The following is a 21,806-nucleotide window of genomic DNA, read 5'->3' on the forward strand; positions in this document are numbered from 1 at the left end:
GTAATGCACTTGCAGGGATCACTATGTATGTATATGTATATTTGTTTATTTGAGTCATACAACACCAATATCAAAATCAACCATTTTGTGTGAATAATTTAGCCAGCACATATTATACACAATTACAACCGTACACACACACACACACACACAAAAGGAAAATATCATACAGTGACCGAAAAGGGAATAGGCTGAAGCCGAAGGCTTATATTTGCCTATCCTTTACACTCTATGAAATGAAATCACCTAGAATGTCAACACTCCAAAATAATAAGATGAAGGTAATCATTACTGTATTTTATAATTTTTCATTATTTTACATTTCAAGGCTTTCTTAAAACTCACAGAGCTACATGTCTTCAACTCATCACTGAGCTTATTCCACATTTTAACTCCCAAGACTGAAACACATTTGTATTTTATATTAGTTCTCACTTTACACATTTCAAGAATCAATAACCCTCTTAAATTATAGTTCTCTTTCATAATATTTTGTTCGATGTCTCACTATGGGATGCACGCCTCGCTGCAGCCCTCAGAAGCATTAATCTCATTACGCCAATCCTGATTGGCTGGTGAAACGTGTCCGTCCGCCTCAGGTAGTCCCCTCTACCTTAAATAGCGCATGCAGATGGCACCACGTCATTCAAACACCTCTTCTCACTCGGAGCATATCTCTCGTCCAGGGCTAGCTAGCTAAACTGTCCACAGGCGGACCTTATTTAGCTTCCGTCGCCGGGCACTACTAGCTTTTGGATATTTTTCTTTGCTTCGTCGATCATACCAGATCGAACCAGCGCTTTCCTTGCCCCTCCACGGCTTGGCCAGCACTGTCCTCACCAGCTAATTTTCGGCTTCTTCACGGTTAGCACACCAGCTAACTGCCTCGACTCCCTGCCTGCACACCAGCTCACGAGGAATGGAGGCTAAATCCCCTCACACCAGAGGGCACGGAGATTCTGGGGCCCGACTCTGTCGTTGCGGGAATAAGATATCGAGTATGGATCCACACCAGGTCTGCTCGAGCTGCCTGGGGCTGCAACACGCCCGGCTAGCTATCGACGTCCCCGGCTCGTGTCAACACTGTGCGGTGTTCACCGTCAAGAGTCTCCGCAGATGGCTAGCCCACCAAGCTAGCTTGTCTGGACATGACCCCTATCTCCCTCCCGGCGGCCCTGCCGTCGAAGGCGGAGAGGAGATGGAGGTCGCTGCGGTGGCGATACCGGAGGCTAGCACCAGCTGGGGCCCCCAGCTCAACCTAGCCGCGGATCCCCCGCAGGAGGAGGACGTCCTGGAACTGGACTATGGGGACGATGAAGATGGCGCCTCGGAACTCCTCATCTCAGAGGATGAAGAAGAGGACGACGTCTTCATTACTCTGGCCCGGGCTGCGCAGCCCGCAGCCTCCGTCGCCTCTCGGGATGGAGATGAGAGTAGCACACCAGCTTCTCCCCTCCCCAGATTGGACATGCCCGACGTGTGCAAACGTGCTGCTGGCCCGCTGTCGTAGCTGAGACCACCAGATCCCGCTACGAGGGGAAGAAATTGCCCTTGGCCAAGAGTGCGACGAAGCAACGTCTCCTTGTCTTCCCAGAGCTGCTGGATGAGGTGGCGCGCTCATGGAGAGACCACCCTTACAGCAACAGGAGCACGATTCCCGGAGCCTCGTCCCTCGACTGTTATAATTGTATACATTGTGAACTCGTTGATCTTCTCTGTACATGCGACATCTATTGCACGTCTGTCCGTCCTGGGAGAAGGATCCCTCCTCTGTGGCTCTTCCTGAGGTTTCTTCCGCATTTTTTTTCCCTGTTAAAAGGGCTTTTTTTCGTTTTTCCTCACTCGAATCGAGGGTCGAAGGACTGAGGGTGTCGTGTCTGTACAGATTGTAAAGCCCTCTGAGGCAAACTGTGATTTGTGAATTTGGGCTATACAAATAAAAATTTAATTGATTTGATTTGATTTGATTTGAAGCGATGGAGAGCCTGGGTCTGCTCCGCATGCCTCCGATGGAGCCACTCGTTGCAGCGCACCTTCACCCACGGATGTCAGCGGTGTTCTCCCGGAGCCCCAGCCTGCCATCCAAGTCTGACCGTTTTCAGCTCTGACTGAAAAGGCATACAAGGCGGCGGCGCTTTCGGCCAGAGCGCTCAATGTCCTCTCCCTGCTCACGGCTTATCAGGCTGAGTTATGCAAGGATTTTGTGCAAACTCAGGACCCAGCTACGTGGGAGGAGATACCGGTCATCACCGACCTGTGCCTCCGTGTCCAACGCTGTGCGGTCCAGGCCACGGGAAGGTCGATGGGGGCGATGGTTCTGCAGTAATGAGCGTGGTGGCTCAACCTCGCCAACCTGTCAGACAGAGAGAAGGACGACGTCCTGGACATGCCCATTGTCCCGGAGGGGATTTTTGGTTCCGCGTTGGCTTCGATGCAACGGCGGTGTGAAGCCAAAAAGAAGGAAGACGAAGCTCTCTAGCTCTGCCTCCCTCGAAAGCCCCGAGCTCCCTCTCCGCCTGCACAGCGAAAAACCTTTGTGCAGGCTGCTGCCCAAGTTTCGCAGTTTAAAATACCTAAACTGTCAAAACCCCGGCCCGCCCCACCTCCCCTGCCCAGCCGGGCCGGCTGGTCCAAGAAACCCTCGGCCCCGGCTGCAGCTCCGCAGGCACAGCCCGCGCAAGCAGCCACTTACCAGGCCTGGAGGAAGAAGAGAGCATCCTGAACGCCCCTCTCTTCAACGGTGATGCAGCTGGAAGTTCCCCGTTCTCCAGCTCCACCTGTTCGGCTTTTGAGTGTGTGCTCAGGGGCCCCCCACGCCCCCGTCTCCCAGCTGCCACGGACCGTGCCAGAGCAAGCCGGGAGAGACGGACATTTGACGGCAGTTGCCCCTCCCTCATGTCCACAAGCACGCACACACACACAAGTTTTCATAAAGAAAATAAAATGTGTCCCGCTGTCGCATCCAGGCTGAGTGCCGAGGGCGCAGCTAATAATAAAAAAAGCCAAAACCATGAAAATAAGCAGCGCAGTGGCGACACCCGCTGTCCCCCCTCGGCGGAAAGCTGCGGCTTTCCCCGTGGCGGGGGCTGTGGGGTCCCCGCTGCTGCGCTGTCCTCCCGGGCGAAAATGCATAGCACCGCCCGGGAGCCATGTCACTACTCCACCAAGAGAGAGCCCCACCGCACCGCGGCTAGGGCCTCTCATGGTGGAGGGGCTGCGGTGCGTGTCCACTCTCTCCCTCAGATGCAAGAGATGGGCCGCGCTCGCAGCTCCACCCTGGGTGTTAAGGACGATCTCGAAGGGATACAGGCTGCAGTTCTCAGCTGTTCCTCAGCGATTCGCCAGTATAATACACTCCCAGGCTCAGGGAGAGTCAGCTCGCGTTTTACAGGAGGAAATCCTCTCACTGTTAAACAAAGGAGCAATTTGTGTCGTCCCTCCTGCACAGTGTCAGAGCGGTTTTTACTCCAGGTATTTTTTGGTCCCCAAACGGGGGGGGAGCGGTATTCGCCCTATCCTGGATCTACGTGCTCTGAAAAAATATCTCAGGAAATACAAGTTCAGGATGCTCATGCACGCATCCCTGCTGTGCCTTGTGCGACAGAACGATTGGTTCACTTCTGTCGATCTGAAAGACGCGTATTACACATCCCGATCTATCCTCCCCACAGAAAGTATCTGAGATTCGCTTTCCAAGGGATCCGTAACGAGTGCTGTGTGCTCCCTTTCGGTCTGTCTTTAAGCCCGAGGGTGTTTGTGCGGTGCACAGAAGCGGCAATAGCCCCGCTGAGACGGCAGGGCATCCGCTTGGCCACATATCTGGACGATTGGCTGCTGTTGGCACAGTCGGAGCAGGAGGCCAGGGCGCACGCGTGTATTCTCATACGTCACCTAATCGATCTGGGTTTCGTGATAAACGCGAAAAAAGAGCATGCTATCCCCAGCGCAGGGCATAATCTTTTTGGGATTATCTCTGGACTCGGTGACTTTCACAGCGCGCCTCTCGGCGGAACGAGTGAAAACTTTCAGGGCATGTCTCGCGCTCTTTCATCCAGGCAAATCTGTTCAATTCAGATTGTGTCTTCGATTACTCGGGCTGATGGCGTCTGCCATTCTCGTAGTCCATCTCGGTTGCCTCCACATGAGGGAATTCCAGCTTTGGGTGGCCTCATGCGGGCTGGATCCCGTGCGTCATGGCGTATGGAGGATACTGGTCACACCGGGGTGCGCCAGGGCGCTGCACCACTGGCGAGTCCCGTCCTTTCTGACACACGGGGTGCCCATGGGCTCCGTTTTGTCCAGGAAGGTGGTCACTACAGACGCCAGCCTGACGGGCTGGGGCGGAATTCACGAGGGCCGGTCTGTGAGGGGCCACTGGAGTGTGGACCTCCAGCGGTCTCACATAAATTTTCTGGAACTGTCAGCGGTGTTCCTCTCCCTGAAACATTACCTTCGGTCTCTCACGGGTCATCATGTCCTGGTGAGGACGGATAATTACACGACGGTGGCGTACATCAACCGTCAGGGGGGTTACGCTCCCGTCGGTTGTACATGCTGGCACGCAAACTGATCCTGTGGAGCTGCGGTCGTCTCCTCTCCCTGAGAGCGACACACGTCCCAGGAGCCCTGAACACGGGCGCGGACCTGTTGTCCAGGGGCGCGCCAGTATACGGGGAGTGGACTCTACACCCGGAAATTGTGGAACAGATATGGGGCCGTTATGGTCGGGCCACGGTGGATCTGTTCGCGTCGAGAGGAAACGCGCAGTGCGCGCTGTTTTACTCTCTGCGCAGCATGGATGCTCCCCTCGGCGTAGACGCACTAGCGCACGCCTGGCCGCACAAGCTTCTTTGCGCGTTCCCTCCCCTGGCCTTGATACCCCCCACTCTGTCCAGAGTGAGGGAGCACGGCCACACACTGATTTTGATAGCTCCGCATTGGCCTGCGATGCACTGGCTGGCGGAGATATATCGGAGCTCCCGCTGCGCAGGGACCTGCTATCGCAGGGGGGCGGGGGCACGGTCTTCCACCCGCACCCAGAACGCATGGCGCTGTGGGCTTGGCCCCTGAGTGGCTCAATCTGTCAGCTGTGGGACTCTCACAGCACGTGATTTCCACTGTACAAAGTGCTCGAGCCTCCTCCACTAGGTCTCTGTATGACTTTAAGTGGAGAGTGTTTGAGGGGTGGTGTCACAGAAATGGCCACATTCCCTTTCAGTGTCCAGTAGGAGTGATATTGTCATTCTTGCAGGACCTGATTGACAAACAAAAAGCCTTCTCCACGGTTAAGGTGTACTTTGCAGCTATCGCCGCCTGTCACGTGGGGTTTGGGAAGCAAACAGCGAGCCAGCACCCGCTGGTTTGCCGTTTTATGAAGGGCTTCTCCCCGTGTCCAGACCACTGGTACCACCATGGGATCTGGCTGTGGTTCTGGAGGGTCTTAAAGGACCTCCCTTTGAGCCACTGGAGGGAGCGGACTTGAAACACGTGTCTCTCAAGACAGTGTTGTTACTGGCTCTGGCTTCGGCTAAACGGGTTAGTGACATCCATGCGCTTTCGGTGCATCCGTCATGCGCCCAGCTCTTCCCGGGGGATGTAAGGATGATTTTGAAGCCCAACCCGGCTTTTGTGCCTAAGGTGGTGGGCTCATGTTCTCCTATTGACCTTGTGGCCTTTGCTGCTTCACCAGGTGAGCAGCGGTCACATGCGTTGTGTCCAGTCCGTGCGATGCGCACTTACATGGATAGGACAAAGGGTTTCAGGAGGAGCGATCAGCTGTTCATCTCCTGGGCTAATCCTCATAAGGGAAAACCTATCACAAAGCAGCGCCTATCCCACTGGGTGGTGGAGGCAATTGCTTTGGCCTATACGAGTCAGGGTTTGCAGCCACCTGTGGGCCTGCGAGCGCACTCTACTCGGGGCTTGGCTGCATCCTGGGCCTTATTCAGGGGAGTTTCTGTTCAGGACATCTGTGCTGCAGCAAGTTGGTCCTCGCCTCTCACTTTTGTCCGTTTCTATAAGCTGGACGTCTCCACTACGTGCATGGCACGCGCGGTTTTGCTGTCCTGATTGGAACAGAGCACTTTTCCCTGTGGGTTGGTGAACGTTAGGTAAGCTTGTCTGGCAATACGGGAGCTACCACATCTCATAGTGAGACATCGAACGAAATATTATGAAAGAGAACTTAAGGTTATTTACTTAACCCCGGTTCTCTGAGTAATATGAGTGAGATGTCTCACCAGACATCCCTTCTTGCTTGGGCGAGTGAGAAGAGGTGCTTATCTTGAATGACGTGGTGCTGTCCGCATGCGCTATTTAAGGTAGAGGGGACTACCTGAGGCGGACGGACATGTTTCACCAGCCAATCAGGATTGGCGTAATGAGATTAATGCTTCTGAGGGCTGCAGCGAGGCGTGCATCCCATAGTGAGACATCTCACTCATATTACTCAGAGAACCGGGGTTATGTAAATAACCTTAAGTTTCCTTTTCTTAAGTTAAATAACTGAAGAATACAAACTGGAAGGCTGTTGATCTTTACTCGAAAAATGATTTCCATTGTCTTTAGGTATATGTACTTCAGGCATAAAAATTAAAAGTACTCATCCGATGCTTTTGGATCAATATTACTGCTTCATTAATGTGTATGTTGCATTTTACTGATGAAGGTGTTTGAGGTTTTGAGCTCATTTAACTACTTTATATACTGTTGGCTTGTTTAATCTACAGCAACACATGATATTCTGTAAGATCATCATATCATATTTTGCTGTGGCAATGGCGGTGCATGAAGATGACAGTGCCAGTTGCTCCTCCAAATTATGTTACATTTTGTTGCTGAAACAAAGCAATTTAGAGCAAAAATCTTTAACTCATATGTCTTTATCACCTTCCACTATTGTGTTGTTGTAGTTACTGTCTCTGGCAACTTGTAAAGAAAAAAATCACTGCGACGGTCAGCCCTCCCAACTGAGACTTCTGTGAACTTTCCCCCAGAAAACAGCATCCCTCCTTGTGAGTGAAAGCCAGACAGGGTTCGCTGTTTACTGATGGTGATTATGTAATGATGTAATTTAGAGTAAAACATTTTACTTTGTCACTTTCCACGATGCATGGTGGGTCAGGCTCTCAATCACACTATATAGCAGCATCCAAATGATTATAACAGTTGGCGGATACATGTTGAGATTAACAGGTGAAAACCGGGGGTAACGCATAAAAAAACCCACATGGATCTCAACATTATGATGTGTTCCGTCTTGCCTCTTTTGGTTCTGCAACGCTTGCATGCTGTATGAAATGACACACTGGAATGGCTTTTATGCACTTTATGCCGTCGCTGCTTGGTTCAGTGTGAACAAACAAAGGCGGCGTAAAGGCGAATCTTCTTTGCATGGAATGTGGAATCTCTGTGTTAAAAGGGCAGTATAGACACTCAATTTGAATATTGAGTGTCACCTTTAGATGTCCCCCGGTAACTTCGTTTAACCATCCTGTTAACTTGTTTTCTTTTCCATATAGACAAACCGAGCACATAGCACATACAGTGTAAGTTAAACAATAAATGGGAAAGTTGAGTGAGGTACATGCAAGTTCTAAGCTTACAACAAAGTACAAGCTGTTCTAATTCTATCTTGACAACATGAGCAGGTCCTCTCCCTACAGTGTCAAGCAGCATCTGAAAAAAGCTTCCAACATACTTTCCACATTCCATGGACAGCTGTGGACTTCAGTGAACCCAAGAGCCTGTGTATGGGAGACAGTGGATGCAGCACTATTTTTTGGAGTGGACTGTTTCCTTACATGTTACTGATATTGTTATTTTCAGTCCCATGATTGTGTTGCACCAGTAAGTTTGTGAAGGTTTTTTATACGTAGGAGAAGGATAGCTGATTGTTGAGTTCCATTCCCAAGTCATTAAAGACTGCTTTAAGCATCAGTGTTTGATGACCTGGAAATGAGACTCAGCAATCAACAGTCTTTCTCGTAATTTGCGTGTCCACATTTATGCACCTTCAAATATAAGCAATCAACTATGTCAGCAGTAAGTCACTACAGCATCAGCAGCTGTAGGCTTGGGCCAAAATTAGATATTGTCGAATATCACAATTTTTGCCATCATAAGACATTTTTCACAATATCAAATATCGAACAGCTGTGTAATTCTTCATCTGATAGGAACTGCTCTGACTGTATTTTAATTAATTACAGTGTTATTTCTCACCTGGCTAACTCTATAGAGTCTAGAGGAAGGGACTCAGTGAAAGATTAGCTGCACTTATTATACTGTTTACAATGAGTATATATCTAATTTAGAAGATTCTATTTAACATCATTTAGTTATTTCAAAGTGTTGTATGTGTTGCTGCAAAGGGAGCAATCAGTCCTTTATTTATTCACACTAATCATACTAATTGACATAAATTATAAATAAAAACCAGAAACCAGGTATTTTAAGCCAAACCTAACCAGACCATAAACACAGCACTGTCACAAGATAAAAATTGAAAAGCTAAAGGAATACAAAGTTTCAACCACAGATATGTGGTCAGCAGAAATGCTCACTGCCAAATTTTTTCTGGCATTTAAGTTGCTGTGTAAGTTCAATATTGGACCACAATGACCAGCAATATATTTGGAGGCGAGAAGGTGAGGCCTCTCACCCTAAGAACATTATACTTACTGTCAAGCATGGTGGTGGTAGTATTATGCTGTGGGGCTGTTTTGCTGTCAGTGGATCTTGTGCTCTAAAGGAAACTAGAAAAACTGCATTACCTGCAAAAATACAGTGTGAATGTTGACGGCTGAAGTAATTGCTGAAAAACTGCTGAATATACTGGAAAATACTTCTGGCTGAATGGGCTAAAAAAGCTGAATATTTTGATAGCTGAACAGTTTCTCTCGCTGAATATGAAGCTGAATATTTTGATAGTTGAACCGTTTCTCTAGCTGAACATAAAGCTGAATATTTGAAAAAGCTGAAAGGGCTGAAAAGCTGAAAAGCATTAGGCTGAAAGAGCTTACAAAGCTGAACGTTTTGATAGCTGAACGGTTTCTCTAGCTGAACATATGCTGAAGAAGTACTGTAGCAGAACCAAAGTTGAAAACTTCCCCATAAGAATGAATGGGAAAACACCTCCCAAACTCCTGCGAGTCTAGAGAAAAGTGTAATGGTTATGGCCAAAATATATGGCTGTATATTGTATATTATACAGTGAGTAACAGGAGACATTTCTGAACTGTTTTTTATTTCTGTAGAGTGAAAAATGAGGGAGCTAGAGCGAGAGACAAAAAAGGTACCGTCTGCTCTCCTCCAGAAATTTAGGCCCAAAATTAACATTGCGGCTTATGGGGGAGTTGCTGGAGTGCTTGACGCTCTAGGGCAGGGGTGCCCAATACGTTGATCGCGATCGACCGGTAGATCGCAAAGGTACTGCGGGTAGATCGCGTGACATTCAACATTTTCTTTAGATTAAGCGCCAGAAAATGAATGAATGAATCTCCGAAAAGCAAAATCGAATCTATGCCACTTGACTGACGTACAGGGTGCCCAGTCTGAGATCTCTTCTTGTACGGGTCAGGCGTCACATGTCACGGGTCACCCGTGCTACTGCAAAACTCCAGCGAGCTAAGTGTCCTGGTTAGCGGCTTCAAATTTATATCTACTAAAGAAGGGATATAAAACATTAGTGGGGCAGCTGGACCAAGTAAGAAACCAAAAACTTACCACTTCCATGCGGAATGGGAGGACTTTTTTTCACCATGTCATATTCGAAGTGGGTTTGTCTGATTTGTCAATCTATCATTGCTATTCCAAAGAAGGGAAATGTGGAGAGGCACTTTCGAACTGTTCATAAAAAGTACGACACTGACTTCCCTCCAAAAAGCAAGCTGAGAAAGAGAAAGGTGAGGGAACTAAAATCACAGTTAATCGGACAGCAGTCATTTGATGTCCTCGGACCCTACTGCCACCCTGGGCCCACTCCCCTCCTGGCTGCCCACTGTGGGACCCCACGGAGGACCTGCGAGCTATAGACACGCACACGCACACACACACACACACACACACACACACACACAGACACACACACACACACACACACATAAATGTATTGAATGTTCCACTTACTCCTGTCGCCTGTGTGCAATATTGATGGCAAACATCACTGTTTGTCACCTATATGCATTACTGCTGTCAATTTTTAAGTGCAATACCAAGGGTTATATTACTCTCTCAATATCAGTTATGCATTGTGTTATATAAAGTATACTCCGTACATGTATGAATAAATAGATGTTTAGTATTTTTTATGTAGGTAGATCATTTTGACCTGGTCATTTTAACAGGATCTCGCAAGCCAAAAAAGTGTGGGCACCCCTGCTCTACGGCTTCTACAGCCAAAAGTGTAAGTCCTACATCTGAGATAAGCATCAGCTGAAAGCCAACACAATTTCCTACATTTCTATATATATATTGTCTATGTAAAGTAAAAGATGTGGGATCCAAATCAAGCTGAAGAGGATTTTTTCTCAAGTTTTTCCAGCTGCTCTCCACTCTAGCGATGATGTCACACACTCTAGCTCACACAATACACACCAATTATAAAATCTGAAGACGAGCTAGAAATCCTTAAAACTAAAACTGTGACGATTTCAAAACCGTAAAAGATTTTAAAAAGTAGAATACATGCTGAATAGTTCAAAGTCTTGTCTCTCTTTGAAAGTTGGAATGGTGTCTGTAGCTAGCTGAACGTATGCTGAAGCAGTAGCAGAACGAAATTTTAAAAATTCCCCATAAGGATGAATGGGAACATTTTTGCAGAAAAAGCTGAATATTTCAAAAAAGTATAATAGATAGAAAAGCCAAAGCACACTGCAAGCAGTAATATCCTTAAAGAGCTGAACATTTTGATAGTTGAATGGTTTCTGTAGCTCAAAATTTGTAGGAGAAGAAACAAGCTGAAAAACGTACGGAAGCTGGAATAATAATAATAAATTCCAGAAGGACAATAGTGTGAATGCTAATAAATGGAATAATGAAGAAGGAGGATTGTCTCCAAATTCTTCAGGAAAACCTAAAATCATCAGCTGGATGATAGGGTCTTGGTGCAGTTGGGTGTTCCAACAGGACAGTAATCGGACACTCACATCAAAAGGGAAATGTTGGGTCCGTGCAAATAAATAAATCAAGGAGTACGGTCTAGACCTTCTCAATTTGGAGATTACTTTTTTTGTGAATTGAGGCCATACAAATAAAGATTGATTGAAAAGTGGTAAAGGAATGGCTAAATCAGGTTTGATTTTTGAGGCTTTGGAATGGCCTTCCCAAAGCCCTGACTTGAACCTCATCAAGAACATGTGGGCTGTACTGAAGAAACAAGTTTGTGCAGGAAAGCTAACACATTTAGTTGAACTTCACCAATTCTGTCAAGAAAGGTGGCTAAAAATTCAGCCAGAGGACTACCAGCAGCTTGTGGATGGCTATCAAAAGCAACTCATTGAGGTGAAAATGGCCAAAGGACATTTAACCAAATATTATAATTACTGTTTGTACATTTTTGACCCAGCAGATTTGGTCACAGTTCATTATTGAATCAAACTTCATGAATGTTTTTTGTGAAGTAGTATCTGTTCCACAAATAGAAATATTTGAGTTGTAGAAATCTGTGGAACTCAAGACTGCTATGAAATACACATTCCTTCAAGACAAACAGACAGTCATCTAGATAGATTCGGGTGAACAGACGTTCCCGTTTTCCGGGGAAAAGTCCCCATTTTTGGTGGCCTGTCCGAGACTGAAGTGTGTTCACCACACACGTCTTTCTAAGCCAGGATAGACTGAAAAGAAAAAAAGAAATGAATACCGGATAGAAAGAAGAAGAAAGTAGATAGAGGAGGAAAGGTCAAGATATAATTACAGAGCATGCCAATTTATTATTCCACCAATATCTGTGAGCTGCAAAACATAAAAATGAGCAATGGAAAACGTTTCCCCCAAAGTATTTTTATCTTACTGTATAGGCCACTATTCATTATCAAAGACTGGAAGATGACTGTGAGAAGGACTAGTTAAGGGAGTAAAAAGAAAGGCTGCAGTGTTATGTAATATAGATGTATTCTCTATCATGGTGTGCCTGTTGGTCAGTGGTGGGATGCAACTACTACAAGTACTCATGTAATGTACTTAAGTATGAATTAAAAGTACTTGCACTTTACATGAGTATTTTCTTTTTATGCAACTTTATTTCTTCTCCATTAAATCTCCAAGGCAGATGTTCTTTTTCTTCCACTATATTAACTGATAACATTAGTTACTACTTGTCAGATTTCAATGTTTCATAAACCCATGGATTAAAATGCATCCTCAGAAAGCTTAAAACAGGCTGTTTTTCTAACACCAGAAATTTGACTTTTAAGAGATACGTGCTCTCACAGGACAGCCATGCTGATCTTATATAATATGATGCGTTGCTATACATTAAACTACTCTACAGTATATAAAATAGTTGAATAAGCTCAACTTTAAACATCTAGTTAGTACAAAACTTTACCAGCCAGCCGACTCATAGTTAATCACGATAAAACAGTTACCATGGTCAAAATACACTAAACAGACATCGTCCCCTTTTTTTCATAGTTAATAACATTGGATATTTGTATGATATATTGACTGCCTAACTCGAAATGTCCCCTGTTGTCATTTCATAAATCTAGTCAACTGAAGGTAGATAGATAGGTTAGGGATGGATGGATGGATGGATAGATTACCTGTCATTAAGGAGTAGTAATTAGGGTATGATAAACTTGGGAAGTCCGGCGTCATGTAGTCCACCTTCACACCACTGCTTACGAGCTCACGAAATCCGGGTAGCACAAGCAGGTCGTCGATGTAATCATAGCGGAACCCATCAATCAGGAACACAAGCAGCGGACGGGCTGTGAGACACAGCTGCCCCGCTCCTAACAGCAGTAGCAGTGGCGGGAACAGTCGCAGGGGGCACATGGGTGTCTGTCTTGGGGACATGACGGTGCCGATTTGTGCTTTTCTAAGATAGCACAGCGTGTAGAACCGAACAAGCGACGACTTGTGTCAAGTGGGAAAAAGCAGTAGGCTATTGAGGGAATAATGTCCCCTTACCTCACACCACGGTGGGTTGGGTTACAGTCTGGGTGCAGTAGTATGGAAGGCCAAATGGACCATAATCGCCCTAGAAATGTATAGCAAAAAAGGGTAAATGAGGTGAGAATGACACCTAAATGAGATTTCAAGTCAACCAGGCGTTAATTACGTCTCATAGTGGCATTATTTGCATCTCAACCTGGTATTGCACCAAAAGGTTCATAATCATCTCCATTTAAAGAGTAACTAAACCAATATATATGGGTATTTAGTATCATTGATTCAAGTCAAAATTTTGATATTTTAGTGCAAAGTATTTGAATTCTAAACAGTGTATTATAAATCTGCATATAACTGCCCTCTACTGTTGAAACCTGGCTATTGCAATTGAATTTTAACATTAGCTGATCAAAGCAGGTGTTGTATTTGGTGGCATCTTTCATCACCAATTAAACATTCCTTCCTGCCCCCTCATTTAAAACTAATGTCTCCGGACTCACAGACTGTAGAGAGGGTTATTAGCAAAGATTGGTTAGAGCAAACTATGTGGATTGAGTGTAGTGATTGATTTGTTACATAAATAGGCTATGCCGATTGTAAAAGTCCAGTTACTACCAAGCTGGTCTCGGTTAATTTCATTCATAACATGTGCCATGTTTATAGTCATTAGGAGTTTATAGTACAGTAAAATACTACTATTGATGACATTGTAAAATAATACTGATATGGGTCACTTGATTAATACTTATATATATTTGCTGTCAGTGGATCTTGTGCGCTAAAGGAAACTAGAAAAACTGCATTTCCTGCAAAAATACAGTGTGAATGTTGACGGCTGAAGTAATTTTGGAAAAACTGCTGAATATACTGGAAAATACTTGCCTGAAATGCATTTATAAGAATGAATGGTCAAGATTTTGCAGGAAAAGCCACATTTTTTAAAAGCTGAAAAGGCAGAAAAGCTGAGTAATAGGCTGAATGGGCTAAAAAAACTGAATATTTTGATAGCTTTACAGTTTCTCTAGCTGAACATGAAGCTGAATATTTTGATAGTTGAACAGTTTCTCTAGCTGAACATAAAGCTGAATATTTGAAAAAGCTGAAAAGGCAGAAAGCTGAAAAGTACTAGGCTGAAAGAGCTTACAAAGCTGAACGTTTTGATAGCTGAACGGTTTCTCTAGCTGAACATATACTGAATACAGTATTTTATTGTGTTTTCATTTACAGTATCTCTTCCTCCTCCTCTCCTGGTCGACTTGGTTCTGTAACTCCGTTCTCCCCCATTCCCCCGCTCACTTCTCAAAATGTTCATGCTAAGGGGGAAAATCTTAACTTTCGTACTGCGACTGCTTCAGCATACAGTGGGGCAAAAAAGTATTTAGTCAGCCACCAATTGTGCAAGTTCTCCCACTTAAAAAGATGAGAGAGGCCTGTAATTTTCATCATAGGTATACCTCAACTATGAGAGACAAAATGAGAAAAAAAAATAAAAAATAAAAAATCCAGAAAATCATATTGTCTGATTTTTAAAGAATTTATTTGCAAATTATGGTGGAAAATAAGTATTTGGTCAATAACAAAAGTTCATCTCAATACTTTGTTATATACCCTTTGCTGGCAATGACAGAGGTCAAACATTTTCTGTAAGTCTTCACAGGGTTTTCAAACACTGTTGCTGGTATTTTTGCCCATTCCTCCATGCAGATCTCCTCTAGAGCAGTGATGTTTTGGAGCTGTCGCTAGGCAACACGGACTTTCAACTCCCTCCAAAGATTTTCTGTGGGGTTGAGATCTGGAGACTGGCTAGGCCACTCAAGGACCTTGAAATGCTTCTTACGAAGCCACTCCTTCGTTGCCCGGGCGGTGTGTTTGGGATCATTGTCATGCTGAAAGACCCAGCCATGTTTCATCTTCAATGCCCTTGCTGATGGAAGGAGGTTTTCACTCAAAATCTCACGATACATGGCCCCATTCATTCTTTCCTTTACACGGATCAGTCGTCCTGGTCCCTTTGCAGAAAAACAGCCCCAAAGCATGATGTTTCCACCCCCATGCTTCACAGTAGGTATGGTGTTCTTTGGATGCAACTCAGCATTCTTTCTCCTCTAAACACAGCAAGTTGAGTTTTTACCAAAAAGTTCTATTTTGGTTTCATCTGACCATATGACATTCTCCCAATCCTCTTCTGGATCATCCAAATGCTCTCTAGCAAACTTCAGACGGGCCTGGACATGTACTGGCTTAAGCAGTGGGACACGTCTGGCACTGCAGGATTTGAGTCCCTGGCGGCGTAGTGTGTTACTGATGGTGGCCTTTGTTACTTTGGTCCCAGCTCTCTGCAGGTCATTCAATAGGTCCCCCTGTGTGGTTCTGGGATTTTTGCTCACTGTTCTTGTGATCATTTTGACCCCACGGGGTGAGATCTTGTGTGGAGCCCCAGATCGAGGGAGATTATCAGTGGTCTTGTATGTCTTCCATTTTCTAATAATTGCTCCCACAGTTGATTTCTTCAAACCAAGCTGCTTACCTATTGCAGATTCAGTCTTCCCAGCCTGGTGCAGGTCTACAATTTTGTTTCTGGTGTCCTTTGACAGCTCTTTGGTCTTGGCCATAGTCGAGTTTAGAGTGTGACTGTTTGAGGTTGTGGACAGGTGTCTTTTATACTGATAACGAGTTCAAACAGGTGCCATTAGTACAGGTAACGAGTGGAGGACAGACGAGCCTCTTAAAGAAGTTAAAGGCCTGTGAGAGCCAGAAATCTTGCTTGTTTGTAGGTGACCAAATACTTATTTTACCGAGGAATTTACCAATTAATTCATTAAAAATCCTACAATGTGATTTTCTGGATTCTTTCCCCCCATTCTGTCTCTCATAGTTGAAGTGTACCTATGTTGAAAATTACAGGCCTCTCTCATCTTTTTAAGTGGGAGAACTTGCACAATTGGTGGCTGACTAAATACTGCTTTTTTGCCCCACTGTACGTTCACAGATAGAGAAACTGTTCAGTTATCAAAATGTTCAGCTTTTTAAGCTCTTTCAGCCTTGTACTTTTCAGCTTTTTCTTCAAATCCTCTTCAAAACTCATCCACTTTAAACCTCTTCTTGTCCCTCATACTTTGAGCTACAGACACCATTCCAACTTTCTCCAAGTTACAAGACTTTGAACTATTAGGCATGTATTTAGCTTTTTAAAATCTTTTACAGTTTTGAAATCATCACAGTTTTAGTTTTAAGGATTTTTAGCTCGTCTTGAGCATGAGAGCAGCTGGAAAAGCTTGAGAAAAAATGATCTTCAGCTTGATTTGGATCCCACATATTTTACTTCACATAGACAATATATACATAGAAATGTAGGAAATCTTGTTGGCTCTCAGCTGATGGTCTTATTTCAGATGTAGGACTTTTGGCTGTAGAAGCCCTGGAGCGACAAGCACTCCAGCAACTGCCCCATAAGCCGCAATGTTAATTTTGAGCCTAAAGTTCTGGTTTAGAGGAGACGGTACCTGTTTTGTCTCTCGCTCTAGCACCCTCATTTTTCACTCTACAGAAATAAAAAAAACACATCACAGGGTTCAGCAATGTCTCCTGTAACTCACTGTATAATATTTTGGCCATTACCATTACACTTTCCTAGACCTGCAGGAGTTTGGGAGGTGTTTTCCCATTCATTCTTATGGGGACATTTTCAACTTTGGTTCTGCTCCAGCAAATGTGCAGCTAGAGAAACTGTTTAGCTATCAAACTGTTCAGCTTTTTAAGCTCTTTCAGCCAATTACTTTTCAGCTCATAAAACCTTTTCAGCTTTTTCAAATATTCAGCTTTCTGCCTTTTCAGCTTTTTCAAATATTCAGCTTTATGTTCAGCTAGAGAAACCGTTCAGCTATTAAAATCCTTGACCATTCATTCGTATAGTTTTATGCATTTCCGGCAAGCATTTTCCAGTACATTCAGCAGATTTCCGAAATCACTTCAGCCGTCAGCATTTACACTGTATTTTCGCAGGAATTGCATTTTTTCTAGTATTCTATTTTTAATCCTTCATTCCTACCCAAGTATTTAGACGTTTCATAGTTTTCAGTTGTGAGGTTATTGTACTAGAAATGCCTTTTATTAAAGTGAGCAGTCATGTCAGCACCAAAGTAAAAGTGACAGCCCCTCTGCTCTCAGGCCCCAATGCTTGCTTGTGTCCTGTGTACTTCCCTGTCTAAAGCGCATCTTACCTCCAAAAAGCTGTTTGAACAAACTACTTCAACTGATTTCACAATTTACTCCAAGTTTATTGAAGAATACAACATTCTATAAATGATAAACATGTCAGATTTTACAAATACATTTAAGGGAACTTGGGGCAGGATTTGTGAAAAAATAAACATGCATTTTAAGTTTTTTAATGCTAATGGGTGATGAAGCGTTCAAAACCAAAAAGGATGAGCCCACCCACGTATCTCTCCATTGCCTTGAACCGGCTGTGTGCTGCATAATGTACTGCAATTCGGGCCCGAATTTCCCGCGCAGTCCTGCAGACGTGACGTCAGCTGACGCTGAATGCGCGTCCTCGACGGTATTCGATACTAAGTTTCGACTTGGAGGAAGAAGAGGAGTGTGGTGACCCGGGTCGTAATGGAGTCTGCCGCGGCCAGCAAACGACCGACCGCCACACAGATTCCAATAAAAAGTAAGCCAAGGAAGAAAAAGAAGGTTTTATCGGCAGCATCTCGTTACTCGAAACAAAGTTACGAACAAAGCCGGGCTGGTACCCGAATATACATTGGTTACGCACTTGAGTCATGGAGGCAGCTACAACTGGAGTTGGGTCTGAAAACGGATGCTGACATGGCTCATTTCCTAGTAACCAGGTAAGAAAACATTACAGGTAATGTTTAGAGCTTGATTTGAAAATCATATGAGGTAACCGAGGACTCGGAGTGACCTAAGTTAGAGTTAGTTACATGTTTGCAGCTAACGCTACTTTGTATGTTATGTGACATAACGTACAAAGTAGCGTTAGCTGCAGTGGACAAAGTTACATTTTGCAGCTAGCGCTGCTTTGTACGTTAGGTCACATAACTACAAAGTATCATTAGCTGCGGTGGACAGAGTTACATTTTGTAGCTAGCGCTACCTCGTACGTTAGGTGACCTAACGCTGTGTAACAATGAATAGTTACAGACTGCGCGCTTTCCAAGGTTAGTCTGAAACCGAATAGTTAGAAATATGTCCCTTTTATATATAAAAGGCAGTTTAGAGCTAAACGTGAAGTGCACAATCGCATATAAACAAGCTCAGGTGGTGCTATATAAATTGATATTATTATTATCATTATTATTACGACCTTGCTTGTGAAAAGTTTGTGTGGTTGAGTCCTTTGGGGGGTGTGGTGGGTGAAAAGAGTGGTCTCAACTAGCATTTATTCTTCTAAATTTGACTTGTGTTGTACCTTCCACACAAGATTGTTTCAGATATCATACATTGCGTTGTATGTATAGCAGAACCAATTGTTTCTAAAAGTGACACACAACATTACCGAACGACTGAGACACGTGTTTTGATTATTATTGTTGCAGGCAAAAATGATATGGTCATAGTTGTTCTGGCCAAACAGAAAAGAGACCAAGGTAGCAAAGTCACGGCCAGCTTGTTGACATATGCTTGCTGACTCAGACTGTAACTTTTTAAAATATTGCTTATTTCCAGCTACCAGAAGAAGCAAACTCCTGAAGCAGCTACTCGGGGAAGTAAGGAGATGAGAACATCAACACCCAGCAAGCGAACAGCTGCTAAAATCTCTCATAGATTATCACCAATTGAACCAGTGTCTGAGGGGTTAGTATGTTTTCACTTTCTAAGTTTTAGTCATTAGGAATTTCAATCTTTTCAGAATATAGACAAAACATTGAACAATATTATAATATAAAATAACATGAAGTGCTGACATTACATTACACATTATAATTATGTATTTAGCCACACTTTACAACTACACACACACACCACTGATTACACTGGTGACAATGTTGACCTGCTACGTACTACGGTAAGCGTGTTGCGTCATTGCGTCATTTCCTGTTGTTGTGTTACTGACTGATAGCGTAACTGTGCTGCTCCGGCTCGTCCAAGCAGATTATTGTTGTATTCCTTTCTGCAGCGACCGAGATCCCGCTTGTGATCGGGCACTTGCTGGTCCACTAAGGCATTCAACAATACTCTGTGTTTATAGCTTGGTCGCCGGGCTTGCTGCTGTTTGTAGCTCTCTTAGCTCTGCTGGCTAATCTATCGTGTCCTAGCTTAGCCACTATCAGCTAGCGATGGCTTCTCTCTCTCCCTCTCGCTCTCCTCTTTTCTCTTGCTCAGTGTGCCAGATGTTCAGTTACACCTCTGCCTCCCTTAGTGATACTGGTACATGTATTAAGTGTAGTTTATTTGTAGTGTTGGAGGCGAGGCTCAGTGAGTTGGAGGCTCGGCTCCGCAGCATGGAAACTCCGACTGTAACTGCTGCAGCTAGCCACTTAGCTAGTGCGGACCGAGCAACCGTAGCTTCAGCTAGCCGTCCCTCGGCAACTCCCGAGCAGCCGGGACAGCAGGGCGGCTGGGTGACTGAACGAAGGAAGCATAATACCAAACCAAAGCCCACGTTACACCACCAACCGCTTCACGTTTCAAACAAATTTTCCCCACTCAGCGACACACCCGCTGAGAAACAAACTCTGGTTATTGGCAGCTCCATAGTACGAAACGTGAAGTTAGCGGCACCAGCGACCATAGTGAAATGCATCCCAGGGGCCAGAGCGGGCGACATCGAATCAAATTTGAAACTGCTGGCTAAAGCTAAACGTAAATATAGTAAGATCATAATACATGTCGGCGGTAATGACTCCCGGCTACGCCAGTCGGAAGTCACTAAGATTAATGTTGAGTCGGTGTGTAACTATGCCAAAACAATGTCGGACTCCGTAGTTTTCTCTGGGCCCCTGCCAAACCTAACCAGTGATGACATGTTCAGCCGCATGTCATCATTCAACCGCTGGCTGTCGAGGTGGTGTCCAGCAAACGATGTGGGCTTTGTTGATAATTGGCGGACTTTCTGGGGAAAACCTGGTCTCATTAGGAGAGACGGCATCCATCCCACTTTGGACGGAGCGGCTCTCATCTCTAGAAATTTAACCCATTTCATTAGCCAACAACCAGCCTGACAACCCAGAGTTGAGACCAGGAGGCAGAGCTGCAGTCTTACGCTTCTCTGAGCTTCCATTAGATCAGTTGCACACCCAAAACTTCATTGAGACTGTGTCTGCCCCCCGACCACCTAAATTAATTAAATTAATCAAATCAAAAGTCCACAGAAGAGGAGTTGTGCATGAAAATCTAATAAAAATTAACAGCAACTCTGCAATCTCAAAACAAGACAAGAGAATTAAATGCGGACTCCTAAATATCAGATCCCTGTCATCGAAAGCTGTACTAGTAAATGACTTAATTTCAGATTGTAATATTGATTTATTCTGTCTTACTGAAACTTGGCTGCATCCTGAAGAATATGTCAGCCTGAATGAATCCACTCCACCCAGTCACATTAATACTCACATTCCTCGAGGCTCCGGCCGAGGAGGTGGTGTTGCAGCTATTTATGACTTAAGTCTGTCAATCATTCCTAAACCTAAATTAAATTATAACTCATTTGAAAGCCTTGTTCTGAGTCTTTCACATCCAACGTGGAAAACTTTACAGCCAGTTCTATTTGTTGTAGTGTATCGAGCACCTGGTCCTTACTCAGAATTTTTATCTGAATTCTCTGAGTTTTTATCAAGTCTAGTCCTCAAATCAGATAAAGTAATTATTGTAGGTGATTTTAATATTCATGTGGATGTCGTTAATGATAGCCTTAGTACTGCATTTATCTCATTATTAGAATCTATTGGCTTCTCTCAGTGTGTACATAAACCAACTCACTGTTTTGACCACACCCTTGACCTTGTTCTAGCTTATGGTATCGAGATTGAAAATCTAGCAGTTTCTCCACAGAATCCTCTTTTATCAGACCATCACTTAATAACTTTTGAAGTTCTATTACTGGACTACACACCATTAGGCAAAAACTCCTTCACTAGATGTCTATCTAATAGTGCTGTAGCTAAATTTAAGGAAATTATACCGCTGGCACTAAACTCAATGCCATGTCTCAATATAATAGAGGACTCCTCCACTAACCTCAGTTCCTCACAAATCGATCATCTTGTTGATAGCACTGCAGGCTCATTGCGAACAACGCTGGACTCTATTGCCCCCCTGAAAAGGAAACCTATAAAGCACAGGAGGTTAGCACCCTGGTATAACTCGGATACCCGCAAATTGAAGCAAACATCACGGAAATTTGAAAGGAAATGGCGTTCCACCAACTTGGAAGAATCCCGCTTAGCCTGGAAAGATAGCCTTAAAACATATAGGAAGGCCCTCCGCAATGCCAGAGCAAGCTATTACTCGTCATTAATAGAGGAAAACAAAAACAACACCAGGTTTCTTTTCAGCACTGTAGCCAGGCTGACAGAAAGTCACAGCTCTACTGAACCATGTATTCCTACAACGCTCAGTAGTAATGACTTCATGAGCTTCTTCAATGATAAAATTTTAACTATTAGAGACAAAATCCATCATCGCTTGCCCTCAACTGGCACTATTGTATCTTTAAACAC

The 21,806-nt window shown here is 44.5% G+C and overlaps 1 protein-coding gene across 2 annotated transcripts in view; it reads right to left on the bottom strand.

Moving 5' to 3' along the window:
* The window catches only part of enpp6 (ectonucleotide pyrophosphatase/phosphodiesterase 6), a 95,711-nt gene extending 82,614 nt beyond the window's left edge, over positions 1-13,097 (bottom strand). For both annotated transcript variants that reach the window (XM_084353205.1, XM_084353204.1), the window contains exon 1: positions 12,768-13,097. In XM_084353205.1, the coding sequence (XP_084209331.1) occupies positions 12,768-13,023 (256 nt within the window). In that variant the 5' untranslated portion in view covers positions 13,024-13,097. The remainder of the gene's footprint in view (positions 1-12,767) is intronic.
* Between the last annotated feature and the right edge of the window lie 8,709 nt (positions 13,098-21,806).

This window comes from Pagrus pagrus (assembly GCF_965226575.1).
Source record: "Pagrus pagrus genome assembly, chromosome: 5".
NCBI classification, from domain to species: Eukaryota; Metazoa; Chordata; class Actinopteri; order Spariformes; family Sparidae; genus Pagrus; species Pagrus pagrus.